Raw genomic sequence first — 22037 nt, forward strand, 5'->3', positions numbered from 1 at the left:
ACCTTTTTCCATGTGAGTTATAGACCCTTTTGTCAGTTTCATAAGTTTATGGACCCCTTCTCAAAAAAAATGTTTTGTTTTAATTTATTAAAGGAATAATTATTTAATAATCGAAAGAATTACTAAATTTCAGTTAGAGGCTAATATAAATAAAGATGCAATTTTTTTCCCAATACCATTCACAGACCTCTTGCCATTGAATCTCAGATTAAAAACCCATGGTCTAGATCAGGTATATACTTCTGACAGATTAACTTCTAATTGTTTTGGTTGCTTATAATTATAAGAGCTATTTGAATTGAATTAGTATTTGTCTATGGAAATTTCAGATATTCCTAGTTGCTGCAGTTATTCATAGTAATAATACAAAATTGCTCCTTAATAGTCTGCAGGAAGATGACCTTGAAGGAAAGGGGGAGCATAGTTCTTTCCTGTTGCACTCAACAATTCAACAATCGTTTATAATATTAATTAATAAGTGTCTGTTATATGCCAAGCACTTTTTTTTTACCGTTGGTGGTTTTTTTTTTATCCTTGTTATTCTTGTGATAAAGATAATGACATGGGCTAGACAGTATACAATTAGATTGTTTCAGACCTAGTTGAAGAACCAGACCTGGAGAGAAATCATTAATGATTCTCTGTCAGTTTGGAGGGAAATCTGCAATGGAGTCTTCCAAGGATCTTTAAAGTTTTGTTAGTTATTAGAATTAAGGCATATATTACATGTTTGTCAAATTGATTGACAGAACTCAGTAGGGATAAGTATACTATCTTACAGTTGGACTCACATAATCAGTCTCAGAGTATAGGATTAAAGGTGAATAGTTAGAGAGCAGTTTTTCTACCCAAAAAACTGAGGACTTTGTAGACTCTTAAGTTCATTATAAGCCAGTAATGTGCTGTGGCAAGAAAGAGTGCTAATATAGAATTGGGCTTCATTAAGAGAGTTATAGTGGTATAAAATTAAGAAAGTGATTGTCCTCCCATACTTTATCATTTTCAGACCATATCTGGTGTTTTGCATTCAATTCTGATCACCAAAATGCCTAGGACATTTATGAACTGTATAACATTCAAAGGAAGGTACCCAGAATTGTTAAGTGCTATATGAGAATCAGTTGAAGGAACTGGGAATGTTTACCTTTAAGAAAATAAGACTCTAGGGAGACATAATACCTATATTCAAGTAATTGAAGGCTTGTCATGTAGGAAAAGACTTAGATTTGTTGTCAGGGGCTAGCAACAGTGGGCAAAAATAATAGGCAAATTTAGTTTTGATGTCATGAAATTTTTCCTATTAGAACTACTCAGAAATAAAAATGAATTATCTCAGAAGTCAGAGCATTACTCACCATTGAAGATCAAGGAGCAAAGGCTTAATGACTACTTGTGCTGTATGTTAACATAGTGATTCTTTTTAGGTATGAGTTAGATGATCTATACACTTGCACTTCCTGCATTTTAATCTGTGGATCTGGGAACAATGTCAGAATGGACAAAATTAGGCGAAGTCATCTTTATATTAGTAAGGACAAAACAAAATAGGCTAATAAGATGTTGGTATCTAAAGCAAGTGAGGAAATAGCAAGAAAGTGTCTAGCTACCCTTAATATTTACCTAGTACAGATGAGCTACATCTTGGGAGCTGAAAGAATAAGGGAGAGGTAGCATCAAGATGGCAGAGTAGCAGAAAGCAATACAGCTCCATTCTTCTACCACATTTCATCTACAATGATCTGTAAAATGCATCAGACTGAATTCTGATGAAAAAATCCAAGAAAAAAAAATCATGATGAGTCATTTTCTAGCCCAGCTTGACTGAGGGGAAACAGAGAGGTCTGTACACCCTGGAGATAAGGTCTGACTAGAAGCATTATAGTACTCAGAGAATGAAAGGTAGCTAAAACTAGGGACTAAGGCAGGAAATATGGGACAAGAAGAGATCTCAGGGGAATCCCTGAACCTAGCACAGGATACAGGAACAGGTGCCATCTGCCAACTGTCACTTCGGTCCCCCAGTTCCTAGCCTCAGATCCCAGGCAGACTGAGGAAGAAGTGTGCATATAGTGGAGAGGAACAGTCTTGAAAGTGGTTGTAAGCCATTGCTGTGTACTAAGCAAAGAATAAATTCAGAAGCAAATAATAGTTGTGTGGCTCTGATCCTAGGAGCAAAGCAGGGATTCATCTGTAGACTCCAACCCAGGCTGAAGCCTGCAGTGGAGTAAACAAGACAGGAATCCCAAATCAAAAGGACTACAGTTCATATAGTAGTAGTAGTAGTCTCTCGGTAACCGAGGATGACTATTGTCTTTGTGTGTTTTTGTGCACAAAGACACTTGTGCATGAAGATTTAAGTGGAAAAGTCGATGCACAGAGACAGTCCCACTCTCTCGGCATTGGAAGCCTGAATCCAGTGGCACGAAAAGTCATTACATCTGGAGACTTCCTCAGCTGCATTGGATGGCCATGTTGTCTTTTGTGCTCCAACACGCCCTAAGCATTCCACAGTGCCTTGCTGCGTCGCCATCTCAGCCGTTGAACCTTCTTGTTGGTTTCTTCCGCGAAGCAGTCTTCACATGCTGGGTGAGCAAAGCCCTAGTTCACCAGGGGTCAACAATGACCCGATGGCTCCCCTCACAAGGTTTAGCTGGCCTGTCGAAGCCATTGCTTCGACAGTTCAGATACCCTGAGGGTAAACTCAAGTGAGAAGAGACTTGAAGAAGGCAGAACAACCAGAGCTTCCCAGTGGCTTCTCCTGGCTGAGCTGAAACCTCAAACCAGAGGCAAATTGACAAACTCAAAAGTTAGTCAGGAATTTACTGAGCTTAGACTAGGAGGACATTGAGCAAACTTTTATCTCAGATCACATTACTTGGGAATACTGAAAGCTTACAGGTCCCTAGCCTACACTGTAAAAATAGGATACAAAAGGACAGAAGCTCAACCCAGATATCCCCCCCAGAAGTGTACAAAGCCCAGGCATAAAATCAAGTCTAAAGTCAAGAAATAGTCTAGAAGCATGAGCAAACAAGAAAGAACCCAACCATAAAGAGCTACTGTGAAGGGGAATCTCAAGAAAAGGATGGGCTAGCATGGCTTCTTAAAAAAAAAGAAAGAAAGAAAAAAAGGTCATACATGCCTTTTTTTGACAGGATTACTAGTAGTGGATCAAAAAATACTAACGCTATAATTAACCAATTTGTCCAGTCAAGTCACTGGACCTACTTTCTGCTATGCACTATGATAAGCACCAGAGATTCAAAGAAAGGCCAAAAGTAGTCTTTTCTCTTAAGGAGCTCACAGTCTAAAATAGGAGAGACAGCATACAAACAACTGTCTGCAGTCAGGCTGTAGCTTGGACAAATGGGAAATAGTTAGCAGGGGGGAGGAAGCACCAGAATAAAGAGACATTAGGAAAGGCTTCCTCTAGGAGGTAGGATTTTAGGGACAAGAGAAAGTAGGGGTTATAGAAGAGGCAAAGAATTCCAGGCGAGGGGGACAGTCAGTGAAAATTCCCAGAGTCAGGAAATGAAATGTCATGGATGGAGCCACTGCCACTAGATCTCAAGAGTATGTCAAAGGGAGTAAGGTCTAATAAGAAGTTGGAATGTAGGAAGAGACCAAGTTATGGAGAGTTTTAAAATGACAAACAGAAGATGTTATATTTGATCCTAGAGACAATCAGAATGATGGGGACCTACACCAGGTAGTGTTTGTGTCAGAAAAGAGAAGGGGTCAGATTTGACAGATGTTATGAAAGCACTAACAGGACTTTACAATTAATTGAATATGGGGCAGCGGAGGAGACAGACAGACAGACACAGAGAGAGAGAGACAGAGACAGAGAAAGAGAATGGTCAAAGTATCAAATAATTCATGCAGTTGTGTTCATTTCACATGCCAGCAATATTATGCTTAAGATTCTGCAAGATAGGCTTCAGCAGTATGTAACAGAATTACCAGAGTTGAAAGCTGGATTTCAGAGGCAGAGGAACTAGAGACCAAATTACCAACATGCACTGGATTATGGAGAAAACAAAAATACCAGGAAATCATCTACTTCTGCTACATTGACTACACTAAAATCAGCTATGTGGATTACAAGAAAATGTGACATGTCCTCAAAAGAAATGGGAGTACCAGATCATCTTACTTCTCCTAAAGAGCCTGTATTTGGGTCAAGAAGCAACAATTAGAACTGAACATGGAACCGCTGATTGGTTCAAGATTGGGAAAAGTATGACAAGACTGTATATTGTTACTGTGTTTATTTAACGTATATGCAAAGAACATCATGTGAAATGCTAGGTTAGATGAATCAAAAACTGGAATTAAAGTTGCTAGGAGAAATAACAGTCTCAGATACGGAGATAATACCACTTCGATGGCAGAAAGTGAAGAAGCATTAAGAGGTATCTTGATGATGGTAAAAGAGAGTATCAAAGCTGACTTGAAGCTTATTTTAAATTTCAAAAAAACCTTAAGATCATGGCCTCTGGTTTCATCACTTATTGGGAATCAAAAGAAGAAACAAAAGCAGTGACTGATTTTTATATTCTTGGACTCAAAGATCACTGCAAACAGTAACTGCAGCCATAAAATTAAAAGCTATGCTCTTTGGAAGGAAAGCTGCAACAAATCTGGACAGCCTACTAATAAAGGTCTGCTAAAGGTCCAAATAGTCAAAGCTGTGTTTTTTCCAGTAGTAATGTATGACTCTGAGAGTTGGATTGTAAAGAAAGCTGGGCATCAAAAATCAATATTTCTGAATTGTGATGCTAGAAAAGACTTTTGAGAGTGCCTTGGACAGTAAGAAGATCAAATCAGGCAATACTCAAAAGTTAGCTATTCTCTGGAAGGACAAATACTTAAGCTTTAAATACTTTGGTCACTCATTGGAAAAGAGTTCTGCTGGGGAAGAGTGAAAGCAAAAAGTGAAAGATACGACTGGGGACAAGAGTAGTGTCATGTGGAAGTAACAGACGTGAACTTGGACAGACTTTGAGAGATAGCAGAGGACAAAAGAGTTTGGTGTCTGGTCCATAGGGTCACAAAGAGCTGGACACAACTGAATGACTACAGTAACCAAATCTATAGCATGCTATGTGTTTGTGCTCTCAGAGCCATCCCAGCCATGTTTGAAAACAGCACATTTTCCTCCGTGGCACCTCTCTAAGACAATCTTTCTGAGATATAAAAGATCTGTGATCTGTACTGATGGCAGAGGTGCTCACATTCCTGAAATCATGGATCCTTCAAGCATAAATATTGTAGACATGTTATCACAGCCTGACCTCCCCCAAACTCTTCAGGCTTAGACTGCCATACTGCTCTCTCCCCTCATTACACTTCACCAAATGAGTTTTCTTTTAATTTCTCACACATAGTGCTCCTCTTTCCCATTTCTGTGCCTTTGCATGGCTATTCTTCATACACCCCTCTGCTCCTTAAAATCCCTAATTTCTTTAAGAATTTAGCATAACAATATGGGATTGCATGAAAGTACTGATATAACCTAAATCAGACTATTTTCCATCAGGATGGGGGAGAGGAAGAAGGAAGGGAAAAAGAAAATCTGAATCCTAAAATGTCAGAAAACATTGTCAAAAATTATTTCTAAATGTAATTTTAAAAAGAATTTTAAAAAAAGAATTTAGCTCAAATGGCAGCTTCTGTATGAAAGCTTTGCTGATTACTCCCCACTCCGTTATATAGTATTTGTATATACTTATCTCCCCCGATAAAATGTAACCTCCTTTAGGGCAGGGTCTATTAGAGGTTTGTCTTTATATCCCCAACAAACTAGCCCAATGTCTTGTACATGGTAGGTACTTAATAAATGTTTGTTAATTTACTAATTGATCACTGAAGATGACCTATGTCACTACCTCATAGAAGGATTTAGAGTACTTCTTTCTTAATTCATGGTTGATTTAATACAATCAGTGATGGCAAACCAATAGCACAAGTGCCAAAAATGACACTCACAGCATTCTCTGTGGGCACTCAGCCACCCTCCCAACCCCATTACTAAAAAGGCAGAGGGACTCAAGTGGAGCCACTCCCCTACCCCTCTCCATCATGCCTGATGACATTTTTTCACATCCCCCACCCCTCTGCCCAGCAGAGGGGGGGAGGGGCGCAGCACCTGATCTCTAAAAGATTCATCATCATTACCATAGATCTAGAGCTAGAAGAAACTATAGAGACCATGTAGGCCAAATCATGTAGTACAATTTTACAGTTGAAGAAACCTAAGACCCAAGAGTTTAAGGGACTTCTCTACGATCATGTATGTAGTTTTTGAAGTGGTATTTGAACCTTCATCTTCCAGATGCATAAACACTGTTCTTTTTAGCATACCAAACTGCCTTCTTCCACTGTTCCAGACAGATAGGCACCAAATACATATAAATCTATTACTGTGTTCTAGGCTCTTAATGCTGGGAATGCAAATATAAGCAGAAAAAAAGTCCCTGCCCTGTTGTATTTAAAATAGTTAGTTGTCAAACTGTAAGAGATTAAAATAGTGGTAGACTTAAATTGTAGTAGATAAGAGTGAATGAGTAAATTGTGACCACAGAAAATATGTTTTCAAAACAGTGTCTTGTTTTAAATCAAATATAAGGTGGTCGCCAGGGAAATATTCCCAATTATGAAATATACCCAAGTCAACTGGGTTTTATAGAGATTTTAATTAATTAATACAATGAGGAATTAAAGAAAGAGAGAAAAAGGAAATAATGAGGAAAGGATAGGCCGGCCTAGGGCAGCCCTGGCCAACCCAGGCCTAAGCCTTAAGAGAAAGATCAGTCAGTCCTTAATCACTCACCACAAGATCTGTCCAAGCAAGGATTTGAGTGACACCAGGCCAGCTTCATCTCAGCTGACTCCACCAGCCCAATGCCTGAATCTGTATGTATCAGAATGAATCTGAATGAATCTGAGCTCCTATTTAAAGGGAATTTTCTCCTATGTCTCCTTCCCTAAGTTCTCACATCTACCAATCACAGTAGACTTTTTTCAAAGGACAGACCATTCTTAGTTCACACCTGAGTAGACTAATCTTTTGAGTAATTCACACCTGAGTAGACTAGAATCTCTGAGTAAGTTTTCACCTCTTTGCTCCTTGTAAGTTCACAAGTTGCCTGACCTTTATAGGTACTTAGCACCCCTTTGTATTATATCCAAAAATAGGCATAGCTTAAGAACTTTTTGTCTTACTATAAGTATGGGTTTAAGTACTTTTCATTGTTCAGCAAAGAGTTTACAACTTTATCTTCCCCTAGGGCAGACTTAAGTAGGGGTGGAGTAGAGGTCTCACATTCCTGATCTAAGTAGAGTTCTCACATTCCTGATCTAAGTACCTTCACGGCCTAAATGGGGAATGGTCCCAATGGGGAATGGTCTTAAGCCAACCTTATGAAGTAGGGTCTGGGAAATTTTTAAGGTTTACAATCCTAACCTTATGAAGTAGTGTCTGAGAATTTTTTAAGGTTCACAGCCCTCAGGGTGGGTACCTTCTAATGGTGGGGGGGGGGGGGGGGACACATAAAAAGGGAACTGAAAAGCTAGGGGAAAGAAAAAGAAAGGTTCTCACACACATGGTCATGGTTCTGATGTCCAGAAAGGCACCATCATGGCTAGGATGAAAATGAAGTTTAGCCAGGCTGGGGTGGGACTCTTCCCCAAAATGAAGACACCAGGAAGAATTTGCCAGTTTGGGAAAGGGGCCGGGCTGACAGGATACTCCCTGATAAGAAGGCTGTGGAGGTAGGTGGATTTTTCAGGGTGAGGAGGTCCCAGGCTGTGATAGAAGTTCCAGGGTAAGATAGGCTGAAATATGGTCAGGTGCTTAGCTGTACTACCACCCTCAAAAAGCTGAAAAAGAGTACTAAACATACTCAGACTAAACGCAAAACTCTGATAGTGCTGGAAATGATAAATTATGAGAGAGGATAGGAGAGAAAACAGGGTCTTGGAAGAAGGGAGAAAAGTTCTGATTTTTTAAAATGACTATAATGTTTTCATAGTGATGACAAGACTACGTAATGATTCTCAAATTTGGTAGTAGTACATAAAAAAAAGATGAGGGGTACAGAAAGTTAATAAATGAAATTTTCTTTTGGAATTAGTGAACTGGTATAGTATTAAATTTTATAAATTGGTTGTTCACAGATATCTTTCTATAACCATTTTCTCTTGATTACTATGATAGTATTTTTTGTCTGAAGGACATTATGGTTTGAACTTACTTCTTAACAAATTGTTTTAATTTCCCTGAGTGAGTCATTTGTTTATTGGCTCTTTGAGCAGCATTGAGTTTCAGATTAGAAATGGAAATTCAGAGACCTTTAGTAAAACCTTGTGAAGCATAATGCACAGCTATGTGTGTGTGTGTGTGTGGTGTGAGAGAGAGAGAGAGACAGAGACAGAGAGAGACAGAGAGAGAGAGAGAGAGAGAGAGAGAGAGAGAGAGAGAGAGAGAGAGAGAGAGAGAGAGAGAGAGAGATGTTGATTTGTATGAAGTATGTTGGTAATCTTTTCTATCTCACTGTCCTGTTTCAGTGCTATTATTACTCAGCCATCATCGAGAATGTGATAATGCGCTTTTCTTGGACTATCCAAATCTACATCACCTCCATGAATGTGTCCCCTCATGTCGCAGACATTATCGCTACTGTACTTGCTCCCCTTGAAGTTTTTCGGTAAGCAAATGAATTAAAAATGTTCTTTTAATTCTATTTTAATCAAAAGATTGTTTTTAATAAGCCAATTGGAAAACCACTAATTAAGAAATGTACTCTGATTCTAAAAATATACCTATAAATTAGAACGTGTGTTTCTAGCTTGCACTGCTAAAAAGGTAAATTTCTTATTCTAAAGAGATAAAATTCTTATAAAACAAAATAGGAACTAGACCTATAATTTAATTGGTGTAGGGAATTCTCAGGTGATGAAACTCCCTTTACCAATGCAGATAGGAATCCTGACTGCAAATTGGAATCTCAGAAAGTTGCCTCAGAATGGTTAGAGGACCTGCTAGAATTACAGAATCTGGAAGTGCCCACAGTAGGACTTGGACATAGCTAGGGCTTTTTGGCTTCAGTGCTAATTCTGTCTACCAAGTTGCTACTAAGCAACCAAGTAAGGCTGAATCCAGCCTTGGTCAGACTCCTCAGGATTGGAACATGGAAAGAACAAAAAGCTTCTTTGGTGTTTTGTTTTTGTTTTTTAAAGAGTTACTCAGTCACTTTGGTGGCATGGTAGATAGAATGTCAAGCCTTCAGTAAAGTGCACGTGAGTTGAAATTTGGCCTCAGACACTTAATTGTGTCATCCTGGGCAAGTCACTTAATCCTGTTTGCCTAACCTTTACCACTCTGATTTAGAATTATTACTAAGACCAAAAATAAGGTGTTTTTTAAGGTATTTTATTTTAACAGAATTATCATTTGTATTTTTGAAAGGCAAGATATTAGTAAAGATGACAGAAAGTTATCTTTGACAAGTGAAAGCCTAATAACAAGCTGACCTAGAACAACCCAAGATGTCACTTTAATTACGTATGTCAAGGCCAACAGTTTAAGAAAGGGATTCCTGCCGTCTTTGGCTCATGTTCTCTCTCTCTTTTATTCACTTCCGTAGCACTTTACCTGCAACAGATGCTCCAAATCTCAACTCTGTCCCTTCCCACATTACTTGAAGCAGATGAACTTGCCTCCTACTTTAACAAGAAGATGGAGCTAATAAGAGTCCCTTCATTTCCCTCCTCTGTTCCTCTAATGTTCTCAGTGCCCTCAATATTCCTTATCTTGTCTCTGTCTGTCTCAGAATGATTTGCCCCTCCTCTTCCAGAGCAAACCTGTGCCTTTGATCTGCCCCCTTGCCATCCTTCTTGACTTTTGTTTCAAAAGATAACCAGGTCTTAATTATCTCTCACTATTAGCTCCTCAGACATGCTCTCATACCTCACTTGCCTTTAAAAAAAAATCATTGAATTTGTTACTTCCCCAAGTTATTGTCCTCTCCTCTCTCTTAATGACAAAATTTTAAAAAGAACAGTCTACACTCAACTGTTATTTTTTCACCACCTATTTATTCTTCAAATTTTTCCTTGCTGATTTTGGTCCTCACCACTCCAGAATGTAAATTTGCATTAATAAGAGTACTTTGAAGTTTGCAAAAAGCATGTAAATCTCATTTGATTCTTACTACAGCTCTTATATGTAGTTACTGCAGGTATTATGTCCATTTTACAGAGGAAGAAATTAAGGGTTAAAGAAAATAGGTGATTTACCTGGAGTCACATTTCTTTCAAGCATATCTGACTTTCATGACCCTATTTGAGGTTTGCTCAGGGTCACACAGCTAGTGAGTGTCTGAGGCCAGATCTGAAGTCAGGTCTTCCTGACTCCAGACTATCTATCCACTGTGCCACACAGCTGCCCACCTAGAATTATTACAGCTAGTAAATATCAGACAGGATCAAATTCTTACTCTATCTTTTGCAGACTGTAATGTATCGCTTTATCCACATTTTACAGAAACTTCTCTGAAATCAGCAGTAACCTCCTAACCACCATATTCAATGACCATTTTTGGTCCTGTTCTTCTTTAATCTCTCTGAAGTGTTTGATATGCTAACTACCCTCTTCCCTTTACTTCAGTGTTACCACATTCCCTTTGTCTCTTCCCATTCCTCCTGTCTCTTTTGCTGTCTCCTCATCCAATATGTTGTCATTTCTCTTGATTCCACCCCAGCAATATGTCTCTCTAACTCTTCTTGTCTATTTCCGACATCATTCAGGTTCTAACCAGTCTTTCAGCATCAAGTTTTTTCATCATTGTACTCATAATTTTCCTAATATACTACCCTGGCCACATCACTCTCCTACTGAAAAACTTGTACTCCTTCGCTATTCCCTACTTAATAAATAATTAATATATGTAATAAATTTTTCTAGCATTAAAGGCCCTGTCCAGACTAATATTAAAAATCACTCCTTTCATATGTAAATACAGTACTGACCTTGAAATCAGGAGACCTCCTCAGTTCAGTTCCCAGCTGTGCTATTTGCTAGTTGGTGTGGCCATATAGACAAATTTCTTGAAAAAACTAAAGCTTAAGACAATATTACTTACTCCAAATTATAAAATTAGAGAGGAAAGTATTTTATAAGCCAAAAAGCATTAATAAATTAGATCTTTCAGAATTATTATTTATGTATCCTGTATTCTAGCAAAACTGCCTTCCTTGTACTGTACTTAATCCCTTTGAATTTTCATTTTTTCCAGTGATAGAAATGGTTATTGTTATGTACAAATATTAAATAACTTGTTAACTGGAAGGACCAAGATATTTTAGAATTTAATTTCCCTGTGTCCTTTCCTCTCTCCCCACCCCATTTATACTGTTACTTTTGTTTCTAAAAATGGAAATTTGGTACTCCAGAAAGTTGCAGATGTCAAAATATGTAAATCTTTCAAATGCATTTGCTAACTTGGTTAAAGAAATATTGGAGTTTTTTGTTTTATTTTTTTTACTAGTTGGTCCTCAGGTCATTTATTGTACTCAAAGAATTTGCCAGATTTCTATTTACATAGCTAGGTTCTTCAAGATTATATTGGAAGTTTTATTATGTTTTTATTGTGGAGAAAACAATTTTTAAAGTAAATTTTGACATTATAAAAAACTAACTTTTTGCTCATTCTGCCCCTATTTTAAAGGCGGTTTGTGTGGAATTTCTTTCGATTGGAGAATGAACATTTAAACAACTGTGGTGAATTTCGTGCCGTCCGGGACATCTCTGTGGCTCCCTTGAATGCAGATGATCAGACACTGCTTGAGCAGATGATGGACCAGGAAGATGGTGTACGCAACCGTCAGAAGACCAGGGCATGGAAAAGCCAGGGCCTGTTACTACGCCGACCTTACATATCTCAGTAAGTGTTGTTTCTGCTTTCAGTCTACTCACTTCTTTTAGACTCCAGCATAGAGTCACATTGACACTAGAAAAGTGAGATCTCACTAAGAGCTTATGTACAGGAGGCCCCAAAAATCTTTGTGTAATTTAAGACATTAAAGCTTAAAACAAAGACTTAAGGGACTTATGTATAATAAAACCTTATTACAACATAAACCTCCTAATTAAAATTCTAATGTATATTACCTTCCCTTCTATAGCATCCTCAAATAGCTGCTTCTTTTTTAGGCTTCAAATGAAGTTGAATTCACTGTCTTCTGAGGCAACCGTTTTTAACTAACATTAGTTCTTTTTTTTTTAAGTAAGTTTTTATTGATGTCAATCTTCTGTTTTTTCTCATCATAGTTTATTCCCAGTATCCATCCCTCAGCCCCTCCCAGAGAGCCATCTCCTAAAACAAATAATATTTTTAAAGGGGAAAAAAATCAGTCCAAGTGATCAGTACATTTGAAAAATTAAAAAACATGCAGTGTGAAATCTGTGAACCTCCTAATTCTGCAAAGGAGTAGGTTGAGGGTGTCCTCTCATATCTCTTCAGGATTTATAAGATTTTTCTTCTGTCTAGGCAAAAGTTGTCTTCCTCCATATTCCACCAATTGGTCCTTTAAAAATTAAGCAACATACGTCTAACTCTTTGCCATTACAACCCTTTCAACATTTAAAGACAACTATTATGTCCCACCTAGAGTTCTCTTTTCTTCAAGCTAAGTATTCTCAGTTCCTTCAACAACTTGTCATATGCTGTTGTTTCATTTCCCCTCAATATCCTCCTCTAGATACTTTTGCCAATATTCTTCCAAAGATGTGATACCTGGAACCAGGCAAGTAGAAGATAAATGCTCCAAATGAGTCTCAATCAGAGTAGAGAAGGTTTGAAATAACTTGTGGTACACACATTTCGGATGAGACAGGAAATTAACCCCCACAAAATCTTTTATCTAAGAGCAATCTGATAAAGCTACTCATGATATTCTTTTGGACCAGATTCAACTTTAGGCTGAATAATAGTTAGGTTTATTTAGAAATGGCCATTTGGAACCAAAAGTGATTCTAAAAGGTCCATTTCAATTTAAGGGGAGCTTTCTAGTATAATGTCCCTCAGGAATCCATATTTAGGTCTACAAGATTCACTATTTTTATCTGTGACTTAAATAAAAGCATTTAATTTGAGAGAGAGCTAACACACTGATTAGCAATATCAGGTTCCCAAAAATAGCTTAGCAGATTGAATAGCAAACCAAATCTATTAAGATGAGATTTAGTAGGGATAAATAAAATATCTTATCATTGCATTGAAAAGCTCCAATTTAGAAGTGAAAGATGGGAAAGCCATAACTTGGCACCAGACCATGTGGGGAAGGGGGGACCAATTGGAGGTTTTAGTTCAGTTATGAGGAAGAAAAGCCCCAATCATATCCCCGTCGGCCCATGTGATCAAGCAGTTGTTTTTCTTCTGTGTTTCTATTCCCACAGTTTTTCCTCTGAATGTGGATAGTGTTCTTTCTTATAAATCCCTCCAAGTTGTTCTGGATCACTGCATTGCCACTAATGGAGAAGTTCATTACATTCAAATGTACCACAGTGTATAAATCTATGTGTATAATATTTTCCTGGTTCTGCTCCTTTCACTCTGCATCAATTTGTGGAGGTCATTCCAATTCACATGGAATTCCTCCAGTTCATTATTCCTTTGGGCACAATAATATTCCATCACCAACATATATCACAATTTGTTGAGCCATTCCCCAATCGGGGGCATCCTCTCATTTTCCATTTTTTTACCACCAGAAAGAACACAACTATGAATATTCTTGTACAAGTTGTTTTCTTTATTATCTCTTTGGGGTATAAACCCAGCAATGCTATGGCTGGATCAAAAGGCAGATAGTCTTTTAGCACCCTTTGGGCATAGTTCCAAATTGCCCTCCAGAATGGTTAGATCAATTCACAACTCTACCAGTAATGCATTAATGGCCCAATTTTGCCACATCCCCTCCAACATTCATTACTTTCCTTTGCTGTCATGTTAGCCAATCTGCTAGGTGTGAGGTAGCAACTTGGAGTTGTTTGGATTTGCATTTCTCTGATTACAAGAGATTTAGAACAGTTTTTCATGTGCTTATTATTAGTTTTGATTTCTTTATCTGAAAATTGCCTTTTCATGTCCCTTGCCCATTTATCAATTGGGGAATGGCTTGATTTTTTGTACAATTGATTTAGCTCTTTAAAAATTTGAGTAATTAGACCTTTTTCAGAGGTTTTTGTTATGAAGATTTTTTTCCCCAATTTGTTGCTTCCCTTCTAATTTTGGTTGCATTGGTTTTGTTTGTACAAAACCTTTATAATTTAATGTAATCAAAATTATTTCTTTTACATTTTGTAATTTTTTTCTAACTCTTGGTTGGTCTTAAAATCTTTCCGTTCCCAAAGATCTGGCAAGTATACTGTTCTGGGTTCACCTAATTTACTTATAGTTTCATTCTTTATATTCAAGTCATTCACCTATTCTGAGTTTATCTTAGTGTAGGGTGTTAAATATTGATCCAAACCTAGTCTCTCCCATACTGTCTTCCAATTTTCCCAGCAGTTTTTGTCAAATAGTGGATTTTTGTCTCAAAAGCTGGGATCTTTGGGTTTATCATAGACTGTTTTGCTGAGGTCACCTACCCCAAATCTATTCCACTGATCATCCTTTCTGTCTCTTAGCCAGTACCAAATTGTTTTGATGACCGCTGTTTTATAGTATAAGTTTGAGATCCAGGACTGCAAGGCCTCCTTCCTTCATGTTTTTTTTTTCATGATTTCTCTGGATATCCTTGATCTTTTGTTCTTCCAAATGAACTTTGTTACGTTTTTTTCTAATTCTGTAAAAAAGTTTTTTTGGAAATTCGATGGCTATGGCACTAAATAAATAGATAAGTTTGGGTAGGATTGGCATTTTTATTATGTTAGCTCACCCTACCTATGAGCAGTTAATGTTTTTCCAATTGCTCAAATCTAGTTTTAGTTGTGTGGAAAGTGTTTTGTAGTTGTGTTCATATAGTTCCTGTGTTTGTCTTGGCAGATAGATTCCCAAGTATTTTATATTGTCTAAGGTGATTTTAAATGCAATTTCTCTTTCTAATTCTTGCTGCTGAGATGGGTTGGAAATATACAGAAATGCTGATGACTTATGTGGGTTTATTTTGTATCCTGAAACTTTGTTAAAGTTGTTGATTATTTCCACTAGCCTTTTAGTTGATTCTCTAGGATTCTTTAAGTAGACCATCTAATCATCTGCAGAGAGTGATAGCTTTGTCTCCTTATTGCTTATTTTAATACCTTCAATTTCTTTTTCTTCTCTAATTACTACTGTTAGTGTTTCTAGTACAATGTTAAGTAATAGAGTTGATAATGGGCATCCTTGTTTCACTCCTGATCTTATAGGGAATTCCCCATTGCAGATGATGTTTGCTGATGGTTTTAGATATATACTGTGTAACAGTTAAATTAGTCTCTAGTAATAAAAGTATTATATTTTTATGAGGTTTATTAAGATTATTAGAAATCAAGGATACAAAATAATAAAACACGTGCCTAGGGCACATTAGCCCATTCACATCTTACTCATTACATCTTGCCATCTCCTAATACAGAAAGAGAGCTCTTGGGGGGCAGAGAGCCCTTTAAATACTAAATTGTGTTCTCGCACTCAGATGAGGACTCAGGTGAGATTATAGGGAATTCTGGGAAATACCAAGGACTTCTGGAGATTGAAGTCCAGGGTTCAAATCTCTTATTTTACAACTGTTTATTATTTTTAGGAAAGGTCCTTCTATCCCTATACTTTCTAGTATTTTCAATAGGAATGAGTGTTGTATTTTGTCAAAGGCTTTTTCTGCATCTATTGAGATAATTGTGTGATTTTTGTTGGTTTGCTTGTTGATATGGTCAATTATGTGGATGGTTTTCCTAATATTGAACCATCCTTACATTCCTGGTATAAATCCCTCCTGATCATAATGAATAACCCTCATGATCACTTGCTAGTCTTTTTGCTAGTATTCTATTTAAGATTTTTGCATCTGTGTTTAAGGAGATTGGTCTATAGTTTTTTCTCTGTTTTTGACTTGCCTGGTTTGGAATCAGTACCATATTTGTGTCATGAAAGGAATTTGGTAGAACTCCTTCTTTGCTTATTCTGTCAAATAGTTTGTATAGTATTGGGATTAGCTGTTCTTTGAATGTTTGATAGAATTCATTTGTGAATCCATCTGGTCCTAGGGATTTTTTCTTAGGGAGTCCTTTGATGGCTGGTTCAATTTCTTTTTCTGATATGGGGTTATTTAGGTATTCTATTTCTTCTTCTGTTAATCAAGGCAATTTATATTTTTGCAAATAGTCATCCATATCACCTAGATTGCCATATATTGGCATAATAGTTTTTAATGGTTGCCTTCATTTCCTCTTCATTAGAAGTGAGGTCTCCCTTTTCATCTTTGATACTGTTAATTTGATTTTCTTCTTTCCTTTTTTTAATTCGATTGACCAATACTTTGTCTATTTTGTTTTTTCAAAGTACCAGCTTCTATTCTTATTTATTAATTCAAAAGTTCTTTTACTTTTGATTTTATTAATTTCTCCTTTAATTTTTAGGATCTCTAATTTAGTTTTCATCTAAGGATTTTTAATTTGTTCACTTTCTAGTTTTTTAATTTGCATGCCCAATTCATTGACCTCTTCCTTCCCTAATTTGTTAATATATAAATTCAAGGATATAAATTTCCCCCTTTTTTTTATGAGTTTTATGAGTACTGCTGTGGCTGCATCCCGTAGATTTTGAAAGGATGTCTCATTGTTGTCATTTTCTTCAATGAAATTATGTTCTTTAACGTATTATGGAGAATCATATTATTTAATTTTCAATTAATTTTTGAGTTGCCTCTCCATTTTTCCCTACTAATTATTATTTTTATTGCATTGTGACCTGAAATGGTTGCATTTTTTATTTCTGCTCTTTTGCACTTGTTTGCCGTGTTTTTATGCCCAGTACATGGTCGATTTTTGTGAATGTACCATGTTCTGCTGAAAAGGTGTATTCCTTTTTGTCCCTATTTATTTTTCTCTACATATCTACAATTTTTCTAAGATTTCATTCACATCTCTTACCTCTTCCTTATTTATTTTTTGGTTTGGTTTATCTAGATTTGATAGAGGAAGGTTCAGGTCTCCCACTAGTATAGTTTTACTATCTATTTCATCCTTGAGCTCTACTAGTTTCTCCTTTAGAAATTTGGATGCTATACTGTTTGGTGCATACATGCTGAGTAGTAATGTTTCCTCATTGTCTATACTGCCTTTTATCAGGATGTAATTACCTTCCATTTCTCTTTTAACTAGATCTACTTTTACATTGCCTTTGTCAGATGTCATGATTATGACTCCTGCCTTCTTTTTCTCATTTGATGCTCAATAGATTTTGCTCTATCCTTTAGCCTTTACCCTGTATGTGTCTCCAACCTCATGTGTGTTTCTTGTAGACAACACATGGTAGGATTTTGGTTTTTAATCTGCTCTGCTATTTGCTTGAGTTTAGTTCATTCCATTCACATTCAGAGTTATAATTATCCACTGTGGATTCCCCAACATTTTGATTTCCTCTCCTAGTCCTACCCTTTTTTCTTTCACTATTTCCTTCTATACCAGCATTATTGTTTTTAATCAGTTCCCCTAATTCCCTCTCTTATTTTACTTCTCTTTCTCCCCCTCTTCTTATTCCCCTTTTATTTTCCTTTTGGTCTTTTTAAACTACGCCCCCCGACCTTTCCCTCCCTTGTATTGCTTCCCTCTCCACCAGTCCATTTGTTACCCTTCTACTTCTCTATAGGGCATAAATCAGTTCTCTGCCCCAATGGATCTGATTGTTCTTCCCTCTTAGAGTCAATTTCAATGCACATAAGAATTAAGTATTTCTTGTCTCCACCCTCTTTACCCTTCTAGTGTATTGGTGTTCTCCCCTGCTCCTGCCATGCACTTCTTTATGAAATATAAATTTACCCCATTTTGACCCTTTTCCCATTTCTCGTAGTATTAGCCTCTTTTTTTTACCTCTAGTTTTATATATAGAGGCGGGGAGGGTAAGATGGAGCATCATGGCTGTGACGAGACTACCTTCTCTGCTCTTCTCCTCCAGTTGCCTCCCCACCACCTGTGTACAACGTCCTGAGCCTGGCACAGCTGTGCCAGCAAGATACTCCCTCAAGACTAGCACCCTTGCTAGCCCAGAGATTCTAGCCACCACTGGAAGCTCAGCACTGTAGGTGGTGGAGGAGTCCTGGGACTTTCTTTCTTCCTTCCCCTTAAATCTGAGTGTTCTAGAAGGCTTTTGGGGGGGTGTCATACCTTTCAAGTTGAGTTCAGCAGGAGAATTCTCTAGTTCTGTCCTGTTATTAACTTTGGTTTTCAGTCTCCTCAAAGCATTGCATTTCTGATCAGTGAGGAAGGGTCTCTAGAGGTCTGAACTTTTGCTGCCTCTAAGCCACCATCTTTACTCCGCCTCCAGACTTTATTTGTATGATTATATTCTAGCACCACATTTTAAGGACATTAAGAAATTGGAATTAGACCAGAGGAAGGTGAACAGAACGATAAGAAGATGGACTCTTATGGTATAGGAGGATCTGTTGATAGAATTCTGAATATTTATTTTTAAGCAGAGACACTATTAGGAGATTATTATAGCTTTTCCCAAGTATTTGAAGGGCTGTCATATAGAAGTGAGATTTCAACCTTTTCTATGTTTGCAACCCAATATAGGAAAAACTTTCTAACAATGAAAATGGCTTTTAAAAGCAGAGGACTGCTTCAAGAGATAGTAGGTTTCCTCTCCTGGAACACTTTCAAGCCCAAGCTAAATGACCATCGTGTAGCAAGGATTCTTTTTCAGCTTCTGCCATCTCTTCCAACTCTATAATTCATTGTCTTTGATTATAGGGGATTAGCATGAATTTTTAGTGAACCACATAAGCACAGTGTAACCATTTGAGTTGCTACTGTTTTACCACCCTGGAGTAATTATAGAGAAAATACACGGTGTTTGTACACCCAAGTTTGTCAGGATAAGCACAGAAGGTGTTTTAAGGAGATCAAAGACTGACTATAGAGTATAAATAAGAGGTCGGGGTTGACATGGTAGACCATAGAGTCTAGAGTGGAGAAAGACTCATGTAGTATTTAATGAATGGAATGAATGGACTGAGAGAGTGAGAGAGAGAAAGAGAGAGAGAGAGAGAGAGAGAGAGAGAGAGATATGAAGGAACAACAGTGTTACATGTGTAGAAGAGTCAAAGTTCCCTCATTTAAAAAAGATTGATAAATATCTAGTTCCCTCATAAATGGTTTGAATGTAGTATACTGAAATGTTGCTAGAATTCAACCTGTTAAGCAACATGTAATTTGCTACATGTTCACGTCTCATTCGTGATGATTTATTACTGAAAATAAAAAAGGCTCCTTTCATTAAAACACTAACATCCTAATTCTTCCCTGAGACATGAACTCTGAGGATTCTACAGAAGGTCCAGAATACTTAATAGTTGGTTCTTGATAGTTCATAATAATGAAGAAAGATGGAACAAAAACTTAAAGAATCAAAAAGCCATTCACAACTGGCTGTACATTTCACACTCTGAAACCCTTCTTTCTGACCATAGACTCCTATCCTATCTGGACCACCCTTTCAGTCCTACTAAACATGTCCAATGTGTAAAAGATAATTTTAGCGTTGTGACTTAAAATCTAAATTAATTGGTCGCCAGGGAAAATCCCAAATAATAAAATACCCAAGTCAGCTGGAAATTATGGTGATTTTAATTCATTTAGAGAGAAGGAATTTGGGGGGGGGGGGGAAGAGTTAATTTAAACTGCTCCTGCTCGGGCTGAGCCAGAAGGAGTTAAAGGCCTTGCCCAAAGTGGCTTCCCTGAGCCCAAGGGAAAGGAAGCCGGTCTTACCCAAGTCACCACGAGACTATCTCAAGGAAGCTGTCTGAGGGAGCTCCTCTAGGCTGAGTTCCAAGATTGAACTGTCCATATGTCTGAATCCCCCTTATGGTCTTTACATCCTCTTTTTAAAGATCTTTTCTCTTGTGTCACCTCCCCTAAATTTTCACGTCTACCAATCACAGTAGACGCTTTTCTCCAGGACTGCCCATTCTTTAGTTCTCACCTTCTTTGGTTAGATTTTCTCCAGGACTGTCTACTCTTTAGTTCTCACCTTCTCTGGTTAGATTATATCTTTTGAGCTACTTCACACTTCTTTGTTAAGATCACCTTTTGTTAGTTGCTTGACCTTTTTGTGATTAATTTAACCTTTATAGTTACTTAACACCTTTTTGTATTAAGACCTAAAAATAGATTTAGCTTAAAGTTCTAGCTTCACTATAAGGTGAGAACCAAGTACCTTCATTGTTCAATCAGGAGATTACAACTTTATCTTCTCCTAAAGTACTGTCTGAGTAGGGTGGAATAATTTTTAAAGTTCACAAATGTAAATATTGCTCTCATCATTGCTAGTTCCTGGACCCCTTCCTGTGTGTCTAGCACATCATCTGATTTAGTTTCACTTCCTTTTACCAGGCAGAAACCCTGTCACCAGGCTATTCAGTATACTTTCACTTTACTTTTTGCCATACCTATCTAGGTAGCAATCAATCAGCATTTCTTAAGCATCTACTAACTGTCAGGGCCAGTTAGCCACCTGGAGACCAAGACCAAAAAAAAAATGGTAGTCCCTGCCCTCAAAGAACTTTTATTATATCAGGGGAGATAACAGGTACATTTGTAAGTATATAGAATAAATAGAAAATAAATATGAGGTAGGTAGGAAAGAAGGATACTAGGAAGAATAGGAAAGTCTTAGACTTGAATGGAACAAGAAATTTTAAAAGGTAAAATTGAAGAAAGAGTACATTCCAGGAATGGAAAGAGAACAGAAAGAAGACCATTTTAGGTTTACCATGAAAATAATGTATAATAAGGCTGAAATATATAGAAAGGGGGCTATATTAGGAGTGAAATGTGATGGTTTTCAAAATTTAAACAAAAATTTACAATAGAGGCAGTAGCGGGGAGCCACTGAAGTTTGAATATTAGAGTGGCATGGTGAGATCATTAAAGCTTATTGAGCAAAAGAATGATATGATCAGACATTAAAGGAAATCACTTTGGTAGTTGTTAGGAAAAAGGAAAGAGATAAAACAGGGCAAATTAGGAGGCCATGGCCATTGTGCAGGCAAGTCAAGATCACAGCCTGAATAAAGTAGAGGTTCATATGTAGGGTAAGGTAAGAGATGTTGTGGAGATGGAAATCACAAGATTTGGCTACTTTACCCACTTTCATTTCCTACATTTCTATGCTACCCTCTTTTGCTAAAGAAAGGCATGAAACCTTTTTTCATTGGATCCACTTTATATCCCTGCTATTTAACCTCAGAAAGTATTTTTTGCTATTCATATTTTTTATCCTTCTCTTATATTCCCCTAAGGGGCTACTGTAAGTAACTTTTTCCTATCTTCTACCTCTTTATCCCTCATTCTCAGCAGGTGACCTCGCTTCCTATTATCCTTCTTAGACTCCTTGAATTTCTTTTTTACATACCTTCTTTCTATCTCCAATAATATCCTTTCTGTTCCCTACTTCTTAAAGAAGAAAGAATTACTTCTCCTTTTCAAATCTGTATCCTAGATTTCATCTCTTTGTATTTACTCTAGGACCTTGTTCTATCAGATATCTGTTAATCTCTTATGTTTTCAGTCTCTCCATTTCAAAGTGGCTTCTCTTCATAAATTGCCTGGGGCGGGGGAAGCCTTCCTTTAACCTTTATGATACTTCCATTCGACCCCATATATCTCTTTTCTTTCACTGCAAGATTTTTAGAGTGACCCTTCCTGGCTGCTTTTATTTCTTCATCATTGTCATCTTCAGCCCCTTTTGTCTCATTTCCTTTTCCATCACTTCTGAAACTTTTTTCAGGATATCATATTACCTTCAAAGCAAAGAAAAGTTTGAAGA

General features: G+C 37.2%; 1 protein-coding gene across 1 annotated transcript in view; it reads left to right on the plus strand.

The window, feature by feature from the left end:
- Positions 1–22037, plus strand: part of XPR1 (xenotropic and polytropic retrovirus receptor 1) — a 274881-nt gene that overhangs the window by 239937 nt on the left and 12907 nt on the right. The window contains exons 13-14 of the mRNA XM_056815607.1: positions 8572–8711; positions 11733–11948. Coding sequence (XP_056671585.1) covers positions 8572–8711; positions 11733–11948 — 356 coding nt within the window. The remainder of the gene's footprint in view (positions 1–8571; positions 8712–11732; positions 11949–22037) is intronic.

This window comes from Monodelphis domestica, chromosome 2 (assembly GCF_027887165.1).
Source record: "Monodelphis domestica isolate mMonDom1 chromosome 2, mMonDom1.pri, whole genome shotgun sequence".
NCBI classification, from domain to species: domain Eukaryota; kingdom Metazoa; phylum Chordata; class Mammalia; order Didelphimorphia; family Didelphidae; genus Monodelphis; species Monodelphis domestica.